Source organism: Thermobia domestica, chromosome 8 (genome assembly GCF_964235325.1).
Source record: "Thermobia domestica chromosome 8, izTheDome1.hap1.1, whole genome shotgun sequence".
NCBI lineage: Eukaryota > Metazoa > Arthropoda > Insecta > Zygentoma > Lepismatidae > Thermobia > Thermobia domestica.
In genome coordinates, this window is record NC_137461.1 from 287,131,803 (window position 1) to 287,153,888 (window position 22,086).

A 22,086-nucleotide genomic window follows, 5' to 3' on the forward strand; every position below is an offset into this window, starting at 1 on the left:
AGGTACCACAATGTATTGAGAGAGGTACATCGAAACCCTAAAGAATCTAAAGGCTCGACTGACACGCGTCAGACCTGACAACGGGGCCTGCCTTCTTCTCCATGAGAACGCTAGACCCCACACCAGCAGGTTGACGACCGACGCAACATTGAAACTTGGATATACTGTCCTCCCACATACCCCGATCAGCCCTGTTCTTGCGCCTAGCAACTTTTTCATCTTTCCTAAACTGAAGGAATGCATTAAGGGCACCCACTACTCATCACAGAACATCCAGCGTGCTGTACGATGTGGATATCGCCCAAAGACAAGGATTTCTGCCGTGACAACATGGAAAGACTGGTGCGTCGTTGTAGCAAGTGCGTGAAAGTGGACGGTGACTGTGCGGAAAAGTGATGTTCCAGAACTGAATTCTAGCTGTCAAGACACACATTTTTTTAAAAATATTTCATTAAATTATGCTCACCTTGATATTAATCAACAGCTAGAACTTTCCAGCCCATTCTCGTAAATTTGTTTAAAGAAAAATTTACACGCTCAATAGAATCTAAAGTTTACGGTAGTGTACATTGCTGTCCGCAGGATTTTCGAAGGGTGTTCAGTTTTCGGAATTACATGTTAAAGCATACTAATTTGCGCTCACATACTATACTAAAGTTATATTAATACTCTAGTACTATAGTTAATAAAGATATTGTAAGTGTTGTTTTATAAGGTAAGTGTTGTTTTATATTATGTATTAAGTGCACGCATGCATCAAATGTGTGTGTATTCGCGACTATGCATATGTGTCAGTTTTTGTCCTGTCGGAAGAAATTCTGTGGGCGTACCTGGTAGTGTATACTAGGATACATGTTATTCCCTGCATGACTGCAGCATTGTGCTTTCTAGTTTTGCGCTCTACCACCTACAGAGACTATTGTTGGGTTTTGTGGGAAGGTATCAACGTTACATCTTACTGATTGGTATGAGATGTTATAAATAAATGCTTACAAGCGAACATGTCCATATCTTCTAAGAGCCTTCCAGTCCTGACGCTTCCCAAGAATGTGATGTATTTGTCTCTTAAAGGGGCATCAGAACTCAACGGAATTATGGCAGAATCGAAGCTCTCCTAGCAAATCAAACAAAAGATAGATTTCATTTAATAAAAATATCCAATAATAATTTCTTAAAACAATACTTCGACTTCAAGTTGTTAAAACAGAAAAATAGAACACACATTTAGATCAATTTGTTGTTGAAATTGATTTTCAGATCATTTTTATTATTACTAGGTTGGAGCGAGTGAAATCTTCGCTTCGGCTTCTGGTGGGAAACTCTACTCACAACACCATACACCGATGGACTAAGGCCATGTATCTTAACGTTATAGACTCAGTGCATGACCAGCAAAAAGTTGGAAGTACCCATATAGTCAGAACGCAACGCGTTGTTGGACATAGTCGTATGGAAGAGCACCATGGAGAACACAGAATGTGCGTGATATTTCTTCACGAATTTAAACAAACTGGAACATTCTACACAGCAATCCCCCCATTTCAAGTGATAATAATAATTTTAACAGTGCATTTTAGACAGAAATGGCGAACGAACGCACTATTCGCTGTTGGTTTGTCAAATTTTGTTGCGGTAACAGCACTGCAAAATTAGTCACGTAGACACCGACCAACATCATGTTCGGATGAACTTTCATGAAGAAGTTCTGTAGGAAAGTGTTCGTGCTATTTGCAAACGAGCTACTCACACAACACACATTCATGCCGCTATCTTTGATGGCTTCGTTCAGTCCGTAAGGTGAAAAAGGTCGGCGCATCACTGCCACATGAGTTGCCATTGCACAACAAAAACCGTTGTTTGGGGACGTGCAGTTCTTTAAGAGTATGGAATAACTTTGAAGATTTCCTACATCCAATTGTTACTTCTGATAAAATACGAAGCTCTTACAATAATGGAAAACGGCCATGACAGTGACTGGATCATGATGAACGTTCAGAACAATGTCCCAAACACCTTTCTACCACAGAAGGTGTTGCCGCTTTTATGTTAGGTGTGATGTGCCATGTGTAGTTCTGTCGAGGCAAAACCATCGCTCTGGATCGTTATGGTTCTAAACTTCATTAAATGCATTTTATTTCTTTATTCATATATGTTTCTGAGCATTACCGGCATCCATGGCCTTAAGCCCGTCACGTATGGTGGATGATGCGCCTTGGAGAGCACAATATCCGAGGAAGAGGGAAGGAAGGAACCGGTCTTTGACCTTTAAGTTAGGTTCGGCATTTGCCTGGTGTGAATCAGAGAAACCTGAACAGTCTTACACCTTTTCGACCGAATGTCCCCTCTGGAAATTCAGAAAATAAGCTCAAATTTCTCCACAAGCATGCATCGAAAGTCAATAGATATGGTATAATCATCTTGCACGACAATTCATGCCCACATCTATAGGTTTTACTTTTTTAGTTTGGAAATGATGTACCTGGATTTTTTGACATTTCATTTGCACCACGCTGTTTTCCCCTCATTCTTGTTCTAAATAGAAATTAATGTTTTTTAAACTTTGACTGAGTCGAACACGAAGACGATCCTTTACTGTGAATCCAAAGGACTGCACAGAAACCTTATTAATTTCTTAATTTAAGGAACGTGAAGGACGAAAATGTTACAACTATGGTATCCATGATGTTAGACAAATAATCTTTATTATTATTATTTTAATAGGTTATTGAAAAAGAACTTACTTTTAAATATAACTTAAAATGACACTGCTATAAAAGATTATAAAATTAAATATTGTTCCAAGAAAAAGTTTTCAAAAATACCAATAACTTGTACCACATCTTAACATTGTACAAACAAATATAAATAAAATCATTCATCAAATCTCCCATCTAAAAACTTATAACTTTCTTACTACTTACCACTTACACTTGTACCTAACTGTTCCTTAAAATTATGTTCTATTCATTACTTCCATTCATGAAACGTAGAAAACTTATTATGTATGCAACAGATGTACATTATAATATGAAATGTCTAAAAACCTGCTATGTTTGTAACAGATGTTTTCCATTTAAATATGAAATGTGTGAAAACTTGCTATGTTTGCAACAAATGTTTTCCAATGTAATATGAAATGTCTAAAAACTTGCTGTTTGCAACAGATGTTTTCCATTACTATATGAAATGTGTGAAAACTTGCTATGTTTGCAATTGCAACAGATGTTTTCCATTAAAATATGAAATGTATGAAACCTTGCTATGTTTGTAACAGATGTGTTCCATTATAATATATAATGTATGAAAACTTGCTACGCTTGTAACAGATGTTTTCCATTATAATATGAAATGTATGCAAACTTGCTATGCTTGCAACAAATGTTTCCATTAGAATATGAAATGTATGAAGACTTGCTATTCTTGCAATAGATATTTTCCATTATAATATGAAATGTATGAAGACTTGCTACTCTTGCAACAGATGTTTTCCATTATAATATGAAATGTGTGGAAACCTGCTATGTTTGCAACAGATGTTTTCCATTATAATGTGAAATGTGTGAAAACTTGCTATGTTTGCAACAGATGTTTTCCATTAAAATATGAATGAAATATGTGAAAACTTGCTATGCTTGAAACAGATGTTTTCCAGTATAATATGAAATGTGTGAAAACTTGCTACTCTTGCAACAAATGTTTTCCATTTTAATATGAAATGTATAAAGACTTGCTAGTTTCTTTTGAACCTCTCACTTAGTTCTAGCCTATAACCCATTATGATTACTCAGGTGACTTTACTTATTCTTCTTTCGTTTCTTTTTGGTGCTGGAAGCGGTCTCGGGTTCAATTCTCGATAGGGACATTTGATCAAAAAGGTATAAGTTTTTTCCAGGCCAGATATCCTGAGTGAGGTTTTTCCTGTATTTTTGTCATTCACATCAGGCAAATGCCAGGACGGAACCTAACATACAGGTCTCAGGCTGCATTCTTCCTTCTTCCTTCTCCGGATAATATGATATCCGAGGAACGCCATCCCTCATCAGTAACGGTCTTAAGACCGTAGATTCCGTAATGCCCAGTAATAAGTAAAAATAAATCTTTAGTTTTTTCTAATTGTAAAAGAAATAAAACCCTGTTGTTAATAAAACGAAAATGAACAGAACAAGAACGACAAAGCTTTATGTAAAGGAAAAAAGTATTTCAAAATATAGTTCTTGTTTATATAGGGTGGTCCCGAGCCCACTGACACATTTTAAACTTGAAAACTGCGCAGGCGTAGTAACTTATATTGATTGGCAGGGTTGGAACCGAAAGAAGAAAGAACACCACGTTATACGGTCAGTCGCAATGGTGCATTGGAGCACAGAACATCGTGCTATCTCAGTTCGTAGTTACTACGAAACTAAGTTCGTGTCAGAAGTGCGAAACTTTAATGTTCCTCGATATTGCTATCGACCACCGACAGCAAGAAAAATTAATGCGTATAGTTTATTAAATTTATAATTGACTTTTGGTGATAAAACATAGTAGTTGGCAACTCTATGCATGCTTGTTCAGCACATGATTTCTCTTCGACGCCACAAACTGACTTTTCTTGTGAATGTGTGTGTGTGCAAAGCAGAGATTCTTTGTCTCAAAGATGTTGAAACTTCCGGTTGAACAGCTTCGAGAATGTTCTAGAAACTACTAGATCATTTCGTACTTCCGGTGATTTTCTAAAGTGAGTGGTGATTGGACAACTTTTCAATTACTGACCAATCAAAAACTATGTTGCATCCCAAGTATACTCTGCTCACATGCTTGTGTACTGGAGGAAGCGCGTCAAATAATCGGGACCTTGTGACTAAAAGCGTAAGATGTGCATCCCGAGTTGTGTGATATTCTGTTGGGAATAATGTCATTTTAGTTGAGAATCAGTGCCTAGTGTGCAAAGACGAGTGGATTTAACACGTAAAAGTAAAAGTTCTAAAATCACGAATTGCGTTGAATTGGAACTCAGCATGTCGGAGGAAACAACAGGACCAACTTAATACTTTCAAGGAGCATCAAAGCGTGAGTAGTATTAATTGATGTGATAGGAGCGACCCAACCAGAACTCGTGTGTGCATCCTCCAAAACTTTACTAGCCTTAGAAATATACCAGCAGTTTAAGGTGAGAGTGATCGCGTCTTTTGAATCGTGAATTATGTGCTAGTCATATCGCCTTCTATTAACGTTAAAAGTCGACTTAAAAGAAAAAAAAAAAAGGATAATCATATGGATATCCGACAATCAGGCCACCATTAAAAAAAAAAAAAAAAGGATAATCATATGGATATCCGACAATCAGGCCACCATTAAAAAAAAAAAAAAAAAAAGAAGTAAAATCGCATGCGTATTCTTATTTTTCAGTACATGTAATTTTATTGCTCTTAAACAGTCTTTAGCTAGCTAGGAATATTATAAAGAAAAGTTGTCATTTATAATACGAGCTCTAATGTTGTTGTATATTTAATACGAATGATAAAAATGTTGTTGTGTGATATCCATGTTTAATGCTTGTTGTCCATTTCAGCTCAGGTGTATTTTAATATCAGGATTTATAATGTAGTGTCCAGTGCATGTATGATTATTACTCTTACTTCTTGTCAAATATGAACAGTCTATAACTAAGTCCCGGAGTTTCTATCTTATTGCTTTCCTCGAATTTTGTTTGTTGTTGTTTTTAGTTTGGAACATGTACGCGAGAACAGGTCGCGGAACGTACATAATTACAATTATGCTTGTGTAGTGAACTATCACTCGCGACAAACTTTGCATTCAGGTTAAAAAAAAAAAAAAAAAAAAAAAAAAAAAGAAAAGTAAAATCAACATTTTCTGCTAATACTTATTTTTTGTTGATAGTTCGGACGCGACCAAACACGTTGCTACCAACTCTTCTGCTTGAGTCGGTCCCAAGCTCAGGCAGAGGTTGGCAAAACATGTATATACTTCCGGGTGAAGGGAATGATTGGGAAAGTTCTAGTTCAAAATTAATGTAAACGAGAGACGTAAATAAGCTTGTTTGACCTCCCTTCACCAAGGCGATAGTATATTTAATTGGTGCCGAAACTAACCCGGGACAGATTGATAATAGCATACTTAATTGGCGTTGCCTTCCCAGGAAGATATAGTTACTTGATCCAGAAACCAACTTGGGACAGATTCATAATACGGTGACCTTGTTTATTCTTATTCTGCACTGGTACTAATAAGTACAAAAGTAAAATCCGCGACCAATTTGTGCATTGCTTCAGAGTGTCTTACTTTTAAATAATTTGTTGTTAATTGTGTGTTTTATTATGTTTGTGTTTCTGTAGAGAAATCATTAGCAACCAATAGAGTGCATTTTTAGCTTGAATTAGAGAAATTATTAGCTTTCTTTAGTTACTGATTATTGAACCTGTACAAAATGTCAGAGTCTGAGGAATTAAGGAACATGTTCCAAGTTTTAGTCAAAAGGCAGTCCGCACAGATCAATGATACGGTCGTGAGTTCGAAACCAGATCAGATTGAAAGTGTTGGTAGTGTAAAGGAAAATGGTACTAGTTACTAGTTTGAGGGGAAATCTTAGAAAATGGAAGTTAACATTAAACGCTTGAAAGAGTCCAAAGTTCAGTTGTGAGTTTGTTTTTGTTTTTGAAAAAAAAAAAAAAAAAAGTAAAACAAAATGAGGTCATTTGCAGTGTTCATAGATGAAAGTCTTTGCGATATACATTTAGACAAGAGTGAAGAAAATAACTATGTTACTTGGCGTAGAATTCATTTGTCAAAAAGTTTTGAGTCATTGGATAAAGATCAAAATACGAATGTTCCGAAGAAAGTCATATTTACAGTACACAGTTGGCCATTTATATTTAACGTTACGGCGGAAGTGCGAACAGATGATCGAAGACGAATTATAGTAATAGGTAGGCGTACACTGCAAGAATTACAGTCTCTTTTAGAACGATATCAGGAAATAGGTGATTCGCGGTATGATCAATCGTTGCACGAACAAATTGTGAAAGAGCTTGAAAGTGAACCCGGTAGGCGTAAGAAACAAAAGACTACGAATAAGCAATCAGCTGATCCATTCAAAGTAGATGCATGCAAGCAGCCGTCATGTAGGTCAGTATCATCGACTCACCCCACAGCCGCAAGTGAACTGAAAGTATGGAATAGACATGCGTTTTATGATTTTGAGTTTACGAATTTTGAAAGATGTTGGGAATTAATACCACCGTTGAAAAGCGAACCGCAGTATGCGCGAGTAAGCTTAGTAGATGATTCATGTCAGGAAACATATGAGATCTTATCTCCCGTCGAAATTCAGTCACCACCGTTAAGTGTCAAACAGTCGGATAGTTGTGAAAGTAGGTCAATTGAGTCTGAACGCTCAGAAAGCAAAAAGAATTCAGTGGACAATTTTGTAGAACAAGCGCGAGCTAAAGTCACCTTCGTCGAAAGTAATTGTACGGAGCGATGTCAGATTTCTACACCTATAGTTATTGAACCACCACCTTTAATAGTACAGCAGGCTAGTGTTAGTGTAATTTCAAGCGTAGAGTACGAAGTGGCAGATGATTTGGAAATTGAAACTCCCGTGTACGCAAAAGCTCAGGTTACAGAAGAGAAGTATGAGTTATTTAAAGATCATGTTGTATTAGAAAATAATTGTTTGTTTACACCGGAAGTTGTAGTTCAGGGAAGTAGTGTTTGCGAAACTTTTGAATACGATTCTAATAAACATCTTTGCGTAATGGCGAAAGAATTGTTTTGCGAGGCCGAACAGGAAATTAATGAGTCGCGTGAAATGTTTGAAGAAAAGTCGACGATAAACATATGTGAGGAAAAACGAGAGAAAGTAGGCAATACAGAGATAGTAATCAATCACGATTCAATGCGAGCATCTGTAGGCAGACAGATTTTAGATGTAGTTGCAGTGCCGGCGAGAGATGCCGATGAATTATATAAAACGAATGGTAGCGTAGTGGAAGCGCGTACCCACCCTCTCGGAAACGCCAGCGAAGGCTTGAGAGTTAAGTTGTTATTTTCCTGCGATGTTGAGAATTTAATGTTGTATTTGTGTTGCGAACGAATTGTTCTGCGTGATTCTACAACTACACATGCGTCTGTAGTACCGTATTTGTCTTTTAGCGTGACTTACGTCTTTATATTGCGATTCGATTCTGTCCTCATCGACTTTGAGTTTCGTGGTGTAGATCAACAACTTGAAGTGAAGAGTTTGAAGTGTAAGCCCGCAAAGAGAATTATGTTTTGCATAATCAGTGGTTCTTGTGTAATTAATTCGCCAGTACTCTTACCCGTAACCAGACAAGAAAATAACACTGTCCGTAAAAGTAGATTGAAAAATAAACGCGCACTAGCAAAAAGAGTCAAGTGTAAGAATCCGACACGAATGAAAGGCAAGGCAGTACGGAGTAATCAATCGAGTTTTCGTAGTATGTCAATCCGAAATAAAAGGTTGTCTCGACGTATAATTAGTAAGATCAGGGTTTGTAGGCGCAAAAATGGTAATAGACAAGTGAGTCGTGAGTGTAGTAAAGTCAATTTCTTTGCGCGTGCAAATTTTAAAGTTAGTGTCATGCCGCCGCGAACGAACGAAAAGAGAAAATTTAACCATGCAAATAAACTCAAAGTAAAACAGCCGCTTGTTTTTGATGATTCGAATATTCGTCAGCTTAGCCCCAAAATGTGTGCACAATGTAAGCGAACAAATGCCAAACATGTGCTAGATGGTGAGTTCAGAATGAATGAAAAACGCGCTAGTAGGCATACTCCGAAACAAATCAAGAGTAATCGTAAACGAAGTAGACGTAAATCAAAGTTAAAATATAAGCGAGTTCATCCCGAACTAAACATCCAAATTGTAAAAACACCGACTCGGAGAAATTTTAAGAAACGCAAGCGCAGTCAGTTATTCGTGCAAGGTACCGTTAGGCATGGCAGATCCAACCACTGCAAACGTAAACGTGCCCTCGCGTGGAAATTCAATAAGCTTGTAGTAAGAGGGAAAAAAAAGGTTCGAGAATTAGGAAAAACAATTGGAGAAGTGTTCGTAAGCGTGAAAAAGTACAGTCATACAAGTGTAATCGGCATCGATGGAAAATGAAAGGGTTAGTGTGATTGAAGTGTAAACTTGCCCCGAATTTGAACTGAATCCCGAAAAGAGACATGAAATAAAGCAGTTATGACTAATTTTTCCAGTGGATTACAATTGCTCCGTTGAAAAAAAAAAAAGAAAGGAAAAAGTCAGGAACCCCACCAATCCGTATGTTTAGGGATTTCTCTTACAGCTTACCAAAGAAGACCATCCATCCAGCCAGCCATATTTTTCACCATTACAACAGGTACGTGAGATAATAAATGTGTGCTTAATAAAATTTTATTTCAGGATTAATTCCAGTTGAGGATGACCAGGAGAAAGAAAAGGGATCCAGGAAGGATGATTAAGGAAAAGGAGAGGTAAAGATAAATTGAAATTAGTTCGCGAATGTATTTTGATTCAAAATTTTATAAACACAACCCATTTTCCAACCATTATTATTTCGTGTGGACGCTACCACACTCACGAAATTTTAAATGATTTGTTTGTGTATTTGTGTTTATTTCAGGATAAAAGGAGAGGAGGTCTGAATAAAGTTTCACCTATATCATTTTGTGTTGTTTTATTACCATAATACTAAAAAAAAAAAATGTGGATTTTGAAAAAAAAAAAAAAAAAAAAAACCTGTTAACCCTGTTTAAAGCCATTAATAGGAATTTTAGAGATTGCTTAGGTACTCTTAGAGACTCTGATAGGATCTTTAGAGAACATATATCACAAATGAGAGTACATGCATACTTAAAATTATTTTGCAAACATTTTTTTTTGTCGTTTACTTTGTTGGCGGAAATATGTAAACACAATTGTATTTTGAAACATGTCTTGAAAAAAAAAAAAATGTGTTCGTTCGTCGATGATTGTCTTTGTCATTGAATATATGTAAGAGTACAGTAAACCCACGAAATTGAATTGGTTATACATTGCATAGGTGTCCAAACTCGCGAGCCCGGCGCTCGTGAGCTCGGCACTCGCACTCAACCGGGCTCGCGCTCAATAATTGAGCGCGAGCCCAAGCGAGCGCGAGCCCAGTTGAAAAAACTGAGTGCGAGCCCGAGTGAGCGCGAGCCCACTTGAGATTAGTGAGCGTGAGCCCGAGTGAGCGCGAGTCCAGTTACGATTAGTGAGCGCGAGTGCGACCGAGCGCGAGTGCAGTTAAGATTACTGAGCGCGAGCCCAAGTGAGCGCGATCACAGTTGACAGAAGTGAGTGTGATCGCGAGCCCAAGTGAGCGCGATCAGAGTTGAGAGAAGTGAGTGTGATCGCGAGCCCAAGTGAGCGCGATCACAGTTGAGAGAAGTGAGTGTGATCGCGAGCTCGCACTCGCTTCGCGCTTACGTGGACTCATTTGCTTCAGAGACAAGAACATAAGAAACGCATTCCATGTGCAGCATTGAAAAGGAAGATTTTGGTAGGTGAGTGTGAGTGAGAGTTAGCAAAAATACCCATCTCTGCTTCGTAAGCTCTGAATGAGACGTAGCGTTTTCAAAATTCTCCCATCATTCCGAAAGATGCAGAGATCATATGATGCTTGTATTTTATGGTTGAAGGTACAGAGCATAGAGGGAAGTGAGGCAATTCTTGGAAATTGCTATCTATTGTTACAGAGCAGCAGGATTTTTGCACATGGGTTTGTTGTCCATATCGAAGGATAGTATGAAACTAGATTTCAGTGGAAGTTTTTTATTTTTATTATTATTTATTTATTTCTAAAGAATTTGAAACAATGCTATAAGCAATGAATAAAACTACAACAGCTTACAACTTTTCTTTTCTTCTTCTTGGCCAAAAACTATATGAATACTTCGTATAACACATTTAAATTACGGCAAAATATTTACAATCATGCACTTGCGCCTTCCTCACACCGTGTCCTGGGTTGGAGTCCTGATGAGGAGATCCTTGAAATTTGATCGTATTGCGGTGCTTATGGTTCTACCTTAAATTGAAGGTCACCGTGTCATATAGCCTTTGTACTCGAAAGAGTGCAATAAGCAATTTTCTCTGCTAGTGTAGTGACTAGCGCGTATTTCCTTTGTTGTACGTGGTTCCAGGTTTGATTCAGAGTAGGAGAGCACAAAGTTTAATTTTTCATCATCATTCACTTTCATTAATCATTCACCTCCTTCAGCCGAAAGACCTTAATGGTTTGACGTTAAATTATGATTTTTTTTTCGTTTTTTTTTTCTTTCTTTAATCGGTAATCGAATATGGTTTAGTCTTTGAACTGTATACACGGAAGAATAAAAGTTTATTCAAAATATTTGAAATGTATATTTGACGTGCAATTTATTTGTTTTCAAAATTTCTAGTAGGTTCAATAGTTCTATTCATTTCTAACAGTTAGCATAAGGTTCTACGGAGATCTATTGTTCTATTAGACTAAACTTGAGCTTAAATGTCATCTGGACTCTCAACAATCAGTATAGCGACTCTTTAAAAATGTGTATTCGACATGAATGTAGGTCGTTCTCGATTATTTATACGTCACCCTTCTATCCACCGCTAGGGAGACCGGAGATATCTTGCCCTACAATATTATTGTGATTGTATGTCATATGTGTATCAAACTTCGTTGAAATTGCTCCAAGCGTTCTAGAATTAAACTTGAACATACGTAACATATTCTAATGGTGATGCCGAGACCGAGATTACTCTAAGTATCATGTTTCTCCTCTTTAAATTTCGAGACGAGACAGACTTTAGTAAATCGAAACTAGACCGAGATACAACATATCGATCGAGCCTTACTTGAGACTCCTAAACAAAACCGTGAACGAGAGACAGTTAAGAATGGGCACGAGCGAGTTCGAGCGAGTTTTCATTGAAACTCAACTCGGCTCGAAACAGACATATTTGAGCTCGACTCGAAAACTCGGATCGAAAAATTTCCTCCAACTCGGCTCTAAACTCGACTCGAATTTGAGTCGAGTCGAGCCAAATCGAGCCCAATGTTGTGTGTAGTTTCAAATACTTTCTTCAGATATCCTACATTGACAATATAATTATTATTAATGATACTTACTGCTACTACTTATTATTATTATTATTATTATTATTATTATTATTATTATTATTATTATTATTATTATTATTACAACACCGTGTATATACATGAAAGATAGGCGATTTGTATCTAAATACTAAAAGCGAGTTGACTGTTGACTTCGGTAGTCGTGAAGTCTAGGAGGGAAGGCATTATTCACGTGGTTCTGGGTCTGATTTCTGGAGGAGCAAGTATTTGGGCTCGAACCAAAAATCGTTACAAGTTAGAGAGCGCCGGCCAAACAAGTTCAAAACTGCTCGGCTCGGGTTTAGGGTTCTGAACGGCTCGAGCGGGTCGGCTTACAGCTCATTCACTATCGAGTCGAGCCGACAGCTCACTCAACAGAGCAGCGATTGGTAGAGATTAGAATTTCAGTATAAGGCAAGATCATGGGAAAAGGAAAACTATCAGATTAAACCAGAGTATTTGTTAAAATATCAAAATATAAATTGCATAGTTGGTTGGCTTGGAATCTAGCGTCCCTTTCAACATCAAAGCTGTACGAGATGTCGACCTACGGTTTAAGATGGAATGTAAGCTACCGTTATGAGTTGAAACTTTTTAATGATCTCCCACCAAGATTCAAACCTGGAACCCCATGCTTCAAAGACATGTGCTCTGGCTATTCAAGTATAATGTAATGCAAAGTGTTGGACTTTATTTATTGGGGTTTAATGTTGGTTTTCGGTACCGAGGATATCTCAAACAAATTTCCTGTTGCTCAGGCTCTTGCGACTATATCAGCGGGGCCACATCAGATGCGAACTATAGCTTAACGTGGGATCCGAAGCACATAACCTGCAAGGAAACGAACCCGGGTCTACCACGCCAAAGGTACGTACGCTAACCGCTTTGTCAGGAAGGAGCTGCAAATATTGATCGAAACAAGACCGAGACTGATACGTTGTTTTTCGTATACAGATACATATATTAATATGCATGTAGGAATAAATTCAAAATGACAATATAACACCAACTAAATTATTTTCCAAGTTTGATTAAGATAAATAAGCTGTTTTGGTCGTTTACTTTGTTTATACCTAGTTCAACAAAGGGGAAAAAATTTCGTGACAGTTTCCTATATGCTAATGCTGTGGTGATAAATTTACCGATGACAAAATTACTGTGTAAAATTTTCCGGTGACGAAATTACCTATATGCTAATATTTTGGTGAAAAAATTATCACTGACGAAATTACTGTGACAAAATTTTCGGTGACAAAATTACCTGTTCGGCAAATTGCCAAGAATGGAAGTGAAAAATGGCCAGCTTTAAGTAAATTTGGTGCAAGTTGTTCGATGTCAAGTTGACATACAGCCCTTAAATGGGCCTTTTATCTAGTTAATTTTGAAACCAGATACACGATCATTATGATAGCGCTAAATTTGGACAACATAATTCAAACCATCTTCGAGAGAAATATCTGTAAATAAACGTTTACATGTGGACGCATAAGTTACATTCGTTCAGCTTAATAAAGCTTAGTTGACTGATTAAGTTTAACGAGGTTTATGAAAGGGAAACCTCTATATTAATTTGGAATCTAAATTAGATGACTTGCCAGTTCCCACTGGTGATTACACCACTTCTCCTGAACCCTAAGTCTTGTCTCGTCTTGTATAAATTCTCGAAAACTTCTTTCTTGTCTGGATTCTCGAGGATTCACTTCTCGTCTCGTTTTGTAAATTTAAGTACAAAATGTATTCCCTTATCTAATAGTTCTCAGAATCCTTCTGCTTCAGGAGAGAAGTCTAAGAAGGATGTAATTTAACAATATTTAAACCATATTTCTTATTGGAGTATATTGTGTAATGATTTGAATATCTTAGGCGTTCTTATATGCTATTCATTGTGATCGTATAATTACTTTTATAATTTATAGGTTTTATATACGGATCATTTAGCACTGAAATGATGTTTGAAATCTAAGACTTGGATGAACTAGTTTGCTCACCAGACTCGAAAAAATTCTCGTCTCGTAGAGAAAATTGTAAGAGTGATAACGGTGACGAGGTTCAAAAAGTGTTATTTTCAACAGTAACTTTCAACATATTGTTTCTTATAATTATTAACAATAAAGAGAGATATAAAATTTATATAAAGGATTGAGTTAGTAATTTGCACGAAATTAGTTTAGTAAATTTCGTTTAAAATTCCAGCAATAATACTCTTTGTAATAGGCCTATATGGTATATATTTCTTATGTGGAAAATTCTTTGATCCACTTTTTAAAATTTGAATACAATACGCACCACAGAAGACACCTGCACTAAATTCAAAGAAATCTCTGCAGCACGGGACGAAGGGTCATTCGCCGCTCCCCACTGGCAGACCATCGCAGAAATCTTTCACTGCCCCTCCCTCCCAGGAGCCCGTCCTAGATCAGGGCCTAGATTTCAATAATAGATTACCTGTAGGCGTTATAGCTGCAGATAAAAGGTTTTCTTTGGGTACCGTAAAGTGAATGCACAGAAACATTATGTTCGTTCTGATTGCTTTTCCAAGAAATGTATACAGGTGATATTGTAGTAGGTGATATTGTTTAAGACAAAGATCATCCAGTACCGTAAGACGGGGTTACTTTGCAGCAGATGTAATGAATTTTAAAGAAAATCGCATGTAACTTATAAACGTAATGATTTAGAACATTATATTTTAAACATATAATAGCTAGATATATAAGGAAAACATTCGTGCAAGTGCATTTGTAAACATTCACGATGACCGTGATTACTATAATATAAACTTTGGTGCAAAGTAACATCATAGGTCAGGATACTTTGCACCACATACAAAAAATATGTTGAACATAGGAACATAATGTTTCTGTGCAATGTTTTCCCTTCAGTATTTATACATTTCACTTCCTACACAAAACTGTATGAAATCTACAAATATTGATATTAGAATCATGGTACTGGTATCAGTACTTAGTATGATTTATCGATATTTGTAAAGAAAATTGTGTATTTTCTGGACCGGCACAGGAACCACATTCTGATTTTTTAGCATATATCCAACAAAAATGTCAACTCAGGAACGAAAAAAAAAAATCCCCGTGAACTGATTTCCCTTGGTAGCTCTTTGTGCCCAAGAATATCATCCAACTGTAATCATTGGAAGGTTTACGGGGTTTGGGGATTTCAGGCTGAAGCCTAGCCAAATTTCAGGATTTCTTTTTTTAAAAAAATAATGTTAGTAAGTCCTATGTGTGTAAGCTTCAAGCCCCCCAAAACGTCCAGAGATTAAAAACAAAAACAAAAAAAGAAAAAGAAAGAAAAAAAGAAAAGAAAGAAAGAAAAAGCTAAGCCTTACTGAGTGAAGCGAATGAAGCGGATCCGCCATTGTTCGCAATTTATTTTCCGACAAGAAATTAATTCCAGCATCTACCTTTATAGGATATTTACCTAAAATTAGAAAGTAGGAGGTGCCAGTAGTAATAATTTCCTCTCTAAGCTATATTTTGGACCGGTGGAAAGTAACCCCTGATTAAAGGCTGAAGCCGCCTACTCCCAGTTTTATTTTTTCTATGTAAACTTTGAGTATTTCTTGCGAAGATTATTCGCCAAAATACATCTCCAGGAGGAAAGTACAGAATAGAAGACTTTCGTAAGTATAAAAATTACATATGTTAATTAGTCTTGTTACATTGTATGTTCTAAATAAAAGAAAATTAAATCTTCGAATTTTACGTTCCACGCTTATAGGCTACTGTGTAGGGTACAGAAGAGGGCGACGATGACATGAACGAAGAGGTGTAGTGATGAGCAAATTCAAGACTAAGACCAAGACCCAGGTGGTCTTGGTCTTGCACACCGAGTCTTGGTCTTGCACTGGCACACTTGATCTTGGTCTTGGTCTTGGTCTTGCATCGGGATTCCTGGTTTTGGTCTTGGTGAAGACTCTTGTAAAAACTGCAAGACAAAGACTCTTGCGCTCATCACTAAAGAGGAGGAATGTAAAAATAATAGGAGGAAACGGGACAATCCGAGAAAACTCACGCACGCGGTGTTTGTCAACCACAAAACCCATTTTGCACAAGCTGGGATCGAACCAGAGACTCCACTCGCAAGAGATGATCCCTCTACTACTGACTCACCGCGATCTAAATAAAGTTTTGATATAATCAGTGAGAGATGGATTATTCTTTCTTGCCTTGTTAAATATTAGCCACTTCTTTGTCCAAATATGTCTATTTCTTTATTCTTTTTCTCAACAACACAACATTGATAGTACCTGCATTTAAAACCATTGCTTCAAAAGTAATGTTTGAAGGACACTTCATGTTGTGCTAACTTTAGAATATTTTCTGCAAGCCTATGTAATTGGTTGTTTTTTAAGTCAATAATTTATTGAAGTAAAGTAATATTTAGGACGTTCAGAGGACAATGAATCCAAGTTCATTTTCAATAAAGTTCAATTTTGCTCAGCAAATTAATTTTATTTAAAAACCTAATGTCTTCGCAGTCAAGAGTCCGAAGTAAATGTAACTAAAACCATATGAAAGGGCGTGGAATAGCTTCATATTGCAGCCGCTAGACAGAGGTGCCAGTGGGGCAGGAGGGCAGTCGCCCCACCCCCACTCTGAATTTTAGATTTTGGGACCAGTAAACCAGTTTTAGAAATATTTTGATAAGCGAAGTCCAACAGAAAACGGTTGGAGATAAATAAACATAATAAAAAGTGAAACAGGAAAATGACACGGGGCCACCCAAAACATCGCGTGGACAAAACCTCGCCGCCAAAACCTCGTGGGTCCTGAGATCAAGCCAACGTTCAAGAATTATCCAAACTTCAACACTCCCTTACGAGGAGCATTTTGCAACATACCTTCTTATGGTACAAGGAGAAGATTTGTACCAAAACGTAAAGGTTCTATGCTTAGTAGTTTTTTTAGATCTGGAGAACGGCAAAATCCATTCAAGGCATTCCATCCCATTCCTGCTTAGGGCATGCATTTCGCAAAATATTGTCTTATCTGGAGCTAGTGCCCATGTGGAGCAAGAAGATTTATACAAAATGTCAAGTTTCAAAACCTAATAAGTTTTGTAAATCTGGCGATAGAACATTCTACATTGAAGAAATCGTCGTGAAGAGGTTTTATCCTGACAACATTTCTTCCCAGGCGACACTACGTCTCGTTTAATTTAGACCAGGCGAGATTCTGTGTCGCGCGATCATTACAACCAGGTTTTGGTTAGGCGAGATTTTGGGTATGGCGATATTTTGGGACGCGAGGTTATGGCAAGGCGAGGTTTTGGCCCGGCGAGATTTTGGCCCGCGAGGTTTTGAGTGGCGAGGTTTTGGCCAGGCGAGGTTTTGTCCAGGCGGGGTTTTGGCCCGGCGAGATTTTGTCCCGCGAGGTTTTGTACCCAAGCCGTTCCCTCTGTCTTTACGGTGTATCTGAATTGCCACAACCAGGTAGTATGGTTGGATATACACACCAACAATTGACCTTCGCCTTATCTCCACTCGCATTCAACACACGGTGTGAGGTCCAATTGAACACAGACATCCACGAAAAGGGACAGAACTTTCTTGGTTACCTTTATAGTTATGCACAAAAGTATAGCGTTTGGTCCCGGACAGTAGTTCTTGATTAAGCATAATAAAAACTATCTTGAATATAATTTATGGATAATAATAATAATAATAATAATAATAAGAAGAAGAAGAAGAAGAAGAAGCTAAAATAGTGTTTTTAGTTTTCCAGAAGGAAACCAAAATTTTCCTTTCTTTCAGGCCTCAAAAACACTAGCAGCAACACACTTTTTGGCTTTGTACATTGTAGCTGCCCCCCCCCTCAAAAACGACGGACCCCCCTACACAAACCTGCTGGCTACACCCCTGCCCATTTGATACGAGCTGCGATCGAACCAGATACCTCACGCACCAGAGATGAACCTTCTACTACTGAGCCATCACAATCTAAATAAAAATTGGATATAATCTGTGAAAGTTGGATTATCCTTCCTTGTCTAATATTAAAATCCTATTCCTTGTCCAAACATACCTATTTCTTTAGCGTCTTTTCTTTATTCTTTTTCTCAACAATATAACATTGGTAGTACCCACCCTTAAAACTTTGCTTTCGATCGATCCATTCTGCAACTGCTTTCCTCAGCTTATATGCGTAAATTCATGCACAATGCATGAACTGCATGACGCGCATAAACTCACATCGTTAGTTTACGCGCGTAAACATACGGTAGTGTATAGCTGAGCTTATGTTGCAGACCGACATTAAACAGGTGTTTGCTTCAGGAATAAAATATAAGAAATGTATTCCAAGTCCAGATTATAACGACCTGCAAGATTTTAACCGCTATGCAAACGAAAATGAAGGAAAAGTGCATTTTGTACTATCTGAAGTGTATTATATTTATCCACTCGACGAATGTTTGACATCTGACCTGTGATCTCATTGTCGAAACATCTTTGGGAATGGAAATCCCATTTTTTCATACTTATTATCAATGGTGTTTGAGGCTGGCATTTGTTTTTGTTTTGCAAATTCCATGGCCATTTTCTTTTTCTAATAGATCATAGAGTAAGGAAACTTCTTGACCCTACAAGGTAAGAAATTTATATATAGCAACTAATGTGAAGCTTACGTTCATAGAAAAGACGAGCGAAATATGTATTATTTTAATTGTAGGTTCTTTAAATCTCAACAAACAAGAGTAGCTCTTAATAGTGTTAAATACATGTAACATAATTTTTTCTTAGCTTATTAATTTATATTACGAAACATTTTATTTATTCTTTAAAAAAAAACAAAAAAAAAAACGACAGTTTTAGCAAGTTAATTTTACTGAATTCTTCTTGAGATCTTTAAATGTATTTTACGCGAAATTTAATTACTGCACTATGCAATTTTAATATTTATTTTTTAAAAAACTGAAGCAATATTATATTTATATTTTAGAAAATTTGAAAGCAAGGGACACTTAAATAGACCAGAAGGAGAAATATACAGGGTGTCCAATATACAATGCAACCCGGAGTTTGGGATAGAACTTTTGAACCTGAAGTAATACACGAATAATGGTTATACCAAAGTGAAGCTTTGTTCATGCATATATTTTTAAACTAGGAAGCAACGATTGAAGTACACTAGAAACCACACAGTGTTGCCAGATGTAACCAAAGGTGTATTTTTTTTTTTTTTTTTTTTTGCAAAACATGTAAATTGACACATAACTCATATGTTTGGATGTTCTTCGTTAATTTTCAGTTTGTTTAGTTGGAGTAGCTTGGAAAGTATGGAGCAGAAAAAAGAATTTTTCATTTCCACCGATAACTAATCGGATGAGGCCTCTGTAAGGGGTAACTAGGGAAATCGTAGTTTTCATAAATTAACACTCTGAATTGGCAACTTTACTGATGTTTCAGTGCATCAAAAGGTGTGTTAAGGATCTAATTACATTATGCAATTCCTGAAAACAATGAAAAAAAAACTTTGAAATTATAATGAAATTTGTTTTTACTTATATGCATCCGGCAACACTGCTATTCATTTCTATGGGGCTATTTAAAGCAAGAGGCATACAAGAACAAATCTCGAACTATTCAAGACCTGGAAACGAACATTCGCGGTGCCATTGAGAACATTAACACTTCTAATCTTCGTAAAGTTGTTGCCAACCTGGTGAAACGTGTGAACCAGTGTTTGAATCAAAACAGAGGACACTCCCAGCATCCGTTGTAGAGCTGGTAACTCATTTCTGATAGTAGCAGTGTTACCGGGTGCATGTAAGTAAACGTTTTATCATGATAATTTCAAAGTTTGTTTTTCATTGTTTTCAGGAATTGAATAACGTAGACAGATCCTTAACACACCTTTTGATGCATTGAAACATCAGCAGTTGCCAATTCAGTGTGTTAATTTATGAAAAATACGATTTCCCTAGTAACCCCTTACAGGGGCCTCATCCGATTAGTTATCGGTGGAAATGAAAAATTCTTTTTTCTGCTCCATACTTTCCAAGCTACTCCAACTAAACAAACTGAAAATTAATGACAGAACATCCATACGTATAAGTTATGATTCAATTAACATATTTTGCAAAAAAATTGATTTACACCTTCGGTTACATGTAGCAACACTGTGTGGTTCCTAGTGTACTTCAATCTATGCTTCCTAGTTTAAAAGTATATACATGAACAAGGCTTCATTTTGGTATAACCATTATTCGTGTATCACTTCAGGTTCAAAAGTTCTACTATCCCAACTCCGCATTGCATTGTATATTGGATACCCTGTATATACATACATACATACATACATACACACTTCCTTCCTTTAAAGTCTTTTTATTTTATTTTTTATTTATTTATTTATTTATTTTTTTCGAAATCTACTCTGAAACGATAGCATTCAGTTTGCCACTACTCGATTTTGGTGTTGTTTGTCACAATATTTTCATACGGATTTATCAGATCATATTACAGTGAAGTTTAGCACATACCTAACGAAACAGCTAAGGGTTACCAGGCATTTATATTCATATTGATTTAATGTGATTAAGTGGTATGTATTCTCGTCTTCCGGACAAATGAGGTATCATATACTAATTGCTAAAAAAAAAAAAAAAAAAAAAAAAAAAAAAAAAAAACGCAAAACATTTTAAATTTTACGATAGCTTCGTCAATTGACATAATTGTTTAAATAGTAAGGTAGTTAGGGATCTCTTGCATGTCAGATGTCAATCAACAGGTTAATAATTTTTTTCTACAACAAGCAAGACTTTATTTTACATGAATTAAAGACCAAATACAAATTCAATTTATGCTCTTTCGCAGGAGACCAATTCGACAAGCTTGGAGCCTTATATAAATGACAGCGTTTTGGTACTAATGAAAAATACAACTTACGGTATAAATGTTAATTTTCAACCCATGTTGTGTAGATACTGGTCGATTACTCGACGAGATGCTGGTTGGTTGCTCAGATGATCCTTGGTCCTCTCCCTTACCTTTTTATATTGTATAAATTTCCTCAGTCAGACCCTGAGGTTCTCCATAACAGCCTTGTTTGTTCACTTAATTACTTTTTACGCTACGTGACTGCCGGAGAACCTCATTAGTCCACGATAAGTGTGACTGTTTATTCAAAAATTCTTTTGTAACCTAATTTAAGTACACATACATTTTTTACATATAATTACTAGAAAACAATGCTAGTTATTTCACTAAACTTTTTTGATATATTCCTTTTTGCAATATGTTGAGCTAACTTTTTTTTTTCTCAACTCATGTCATAGTTTCAATACAGTCCCCCACTGATGAGGAACTGTTCCTGAACATCACCGTAGTGTGTGTCACTTCTGTTTTTTTTTTTTTCAACTCACAGTTGTGTAATGAAACTATGACATGAGTTGAGGAAAAAAAAGGAGTGACACACACTACGGTGATGTTCAGGAACAGTTCCTCATCAGTGGGGGACTGTAATGGAACTATGCAGTGGCGTAGCAGCTGCCCCCGCAACCCCCGCAGTGCGGGGGGCCCCGATATATAGGGGCCCCGAAGTCTTGCGATAAATAAAGTTTTAAAGAAGTAGAACTTCCACCTTACTTGTGTCGGCTTTACAAGTGGGGCCCCTTCTCTATACTTTGCGGGGGGGCCCGCAAAAGTGTGCTACGCCACTGGAACTATGACATGAGTTGAGAAAAAAAAAAGCTCAACATATTGCAAAAAGGAATATATCAAAAAAGTTTAGTGAAATAACTAGCACTGTTTTCTAGTAATTATATGTAAAAAATGTATGTGTACTTAAATTAGGTTACAAAAGAATTTTGGATAAACAGTCACACTTATCGTGGACTAATGAGGTTCTCCGGCAGTCACGTAGCGTAAAAAGTAATTAAGTGAACAAACAAGGCTGTTATGGAGAACCTCAGGGTCTGACTGAGG

The 22,086-nt window shown here is 36.8% G+C and overlaps 1 protein-coding gene across 1 annotated transcript in view; it reads right to left on the reverse strand.

The window, feature by feature from the left end:
- Window positions 1–22,086, reverse strand: part of LOC145693678 (acyl-coenzyme A thioesterase 9, mitochondrial-like) — a 154,138-nt gene that overhangs the window by 53,497 nt on the left and 78,555 nt on the right. The window contains exon 6 of the mRNA XM_081769925.1: window positions 994–1,114. Within this exon, the coding sequence (XP_081626051.1) occupies window positions 994–1,114 (121 nt within the window). The remainder of the gene's footprint in view (window positions 1–993; window positions 1,115–22,086) is intronic.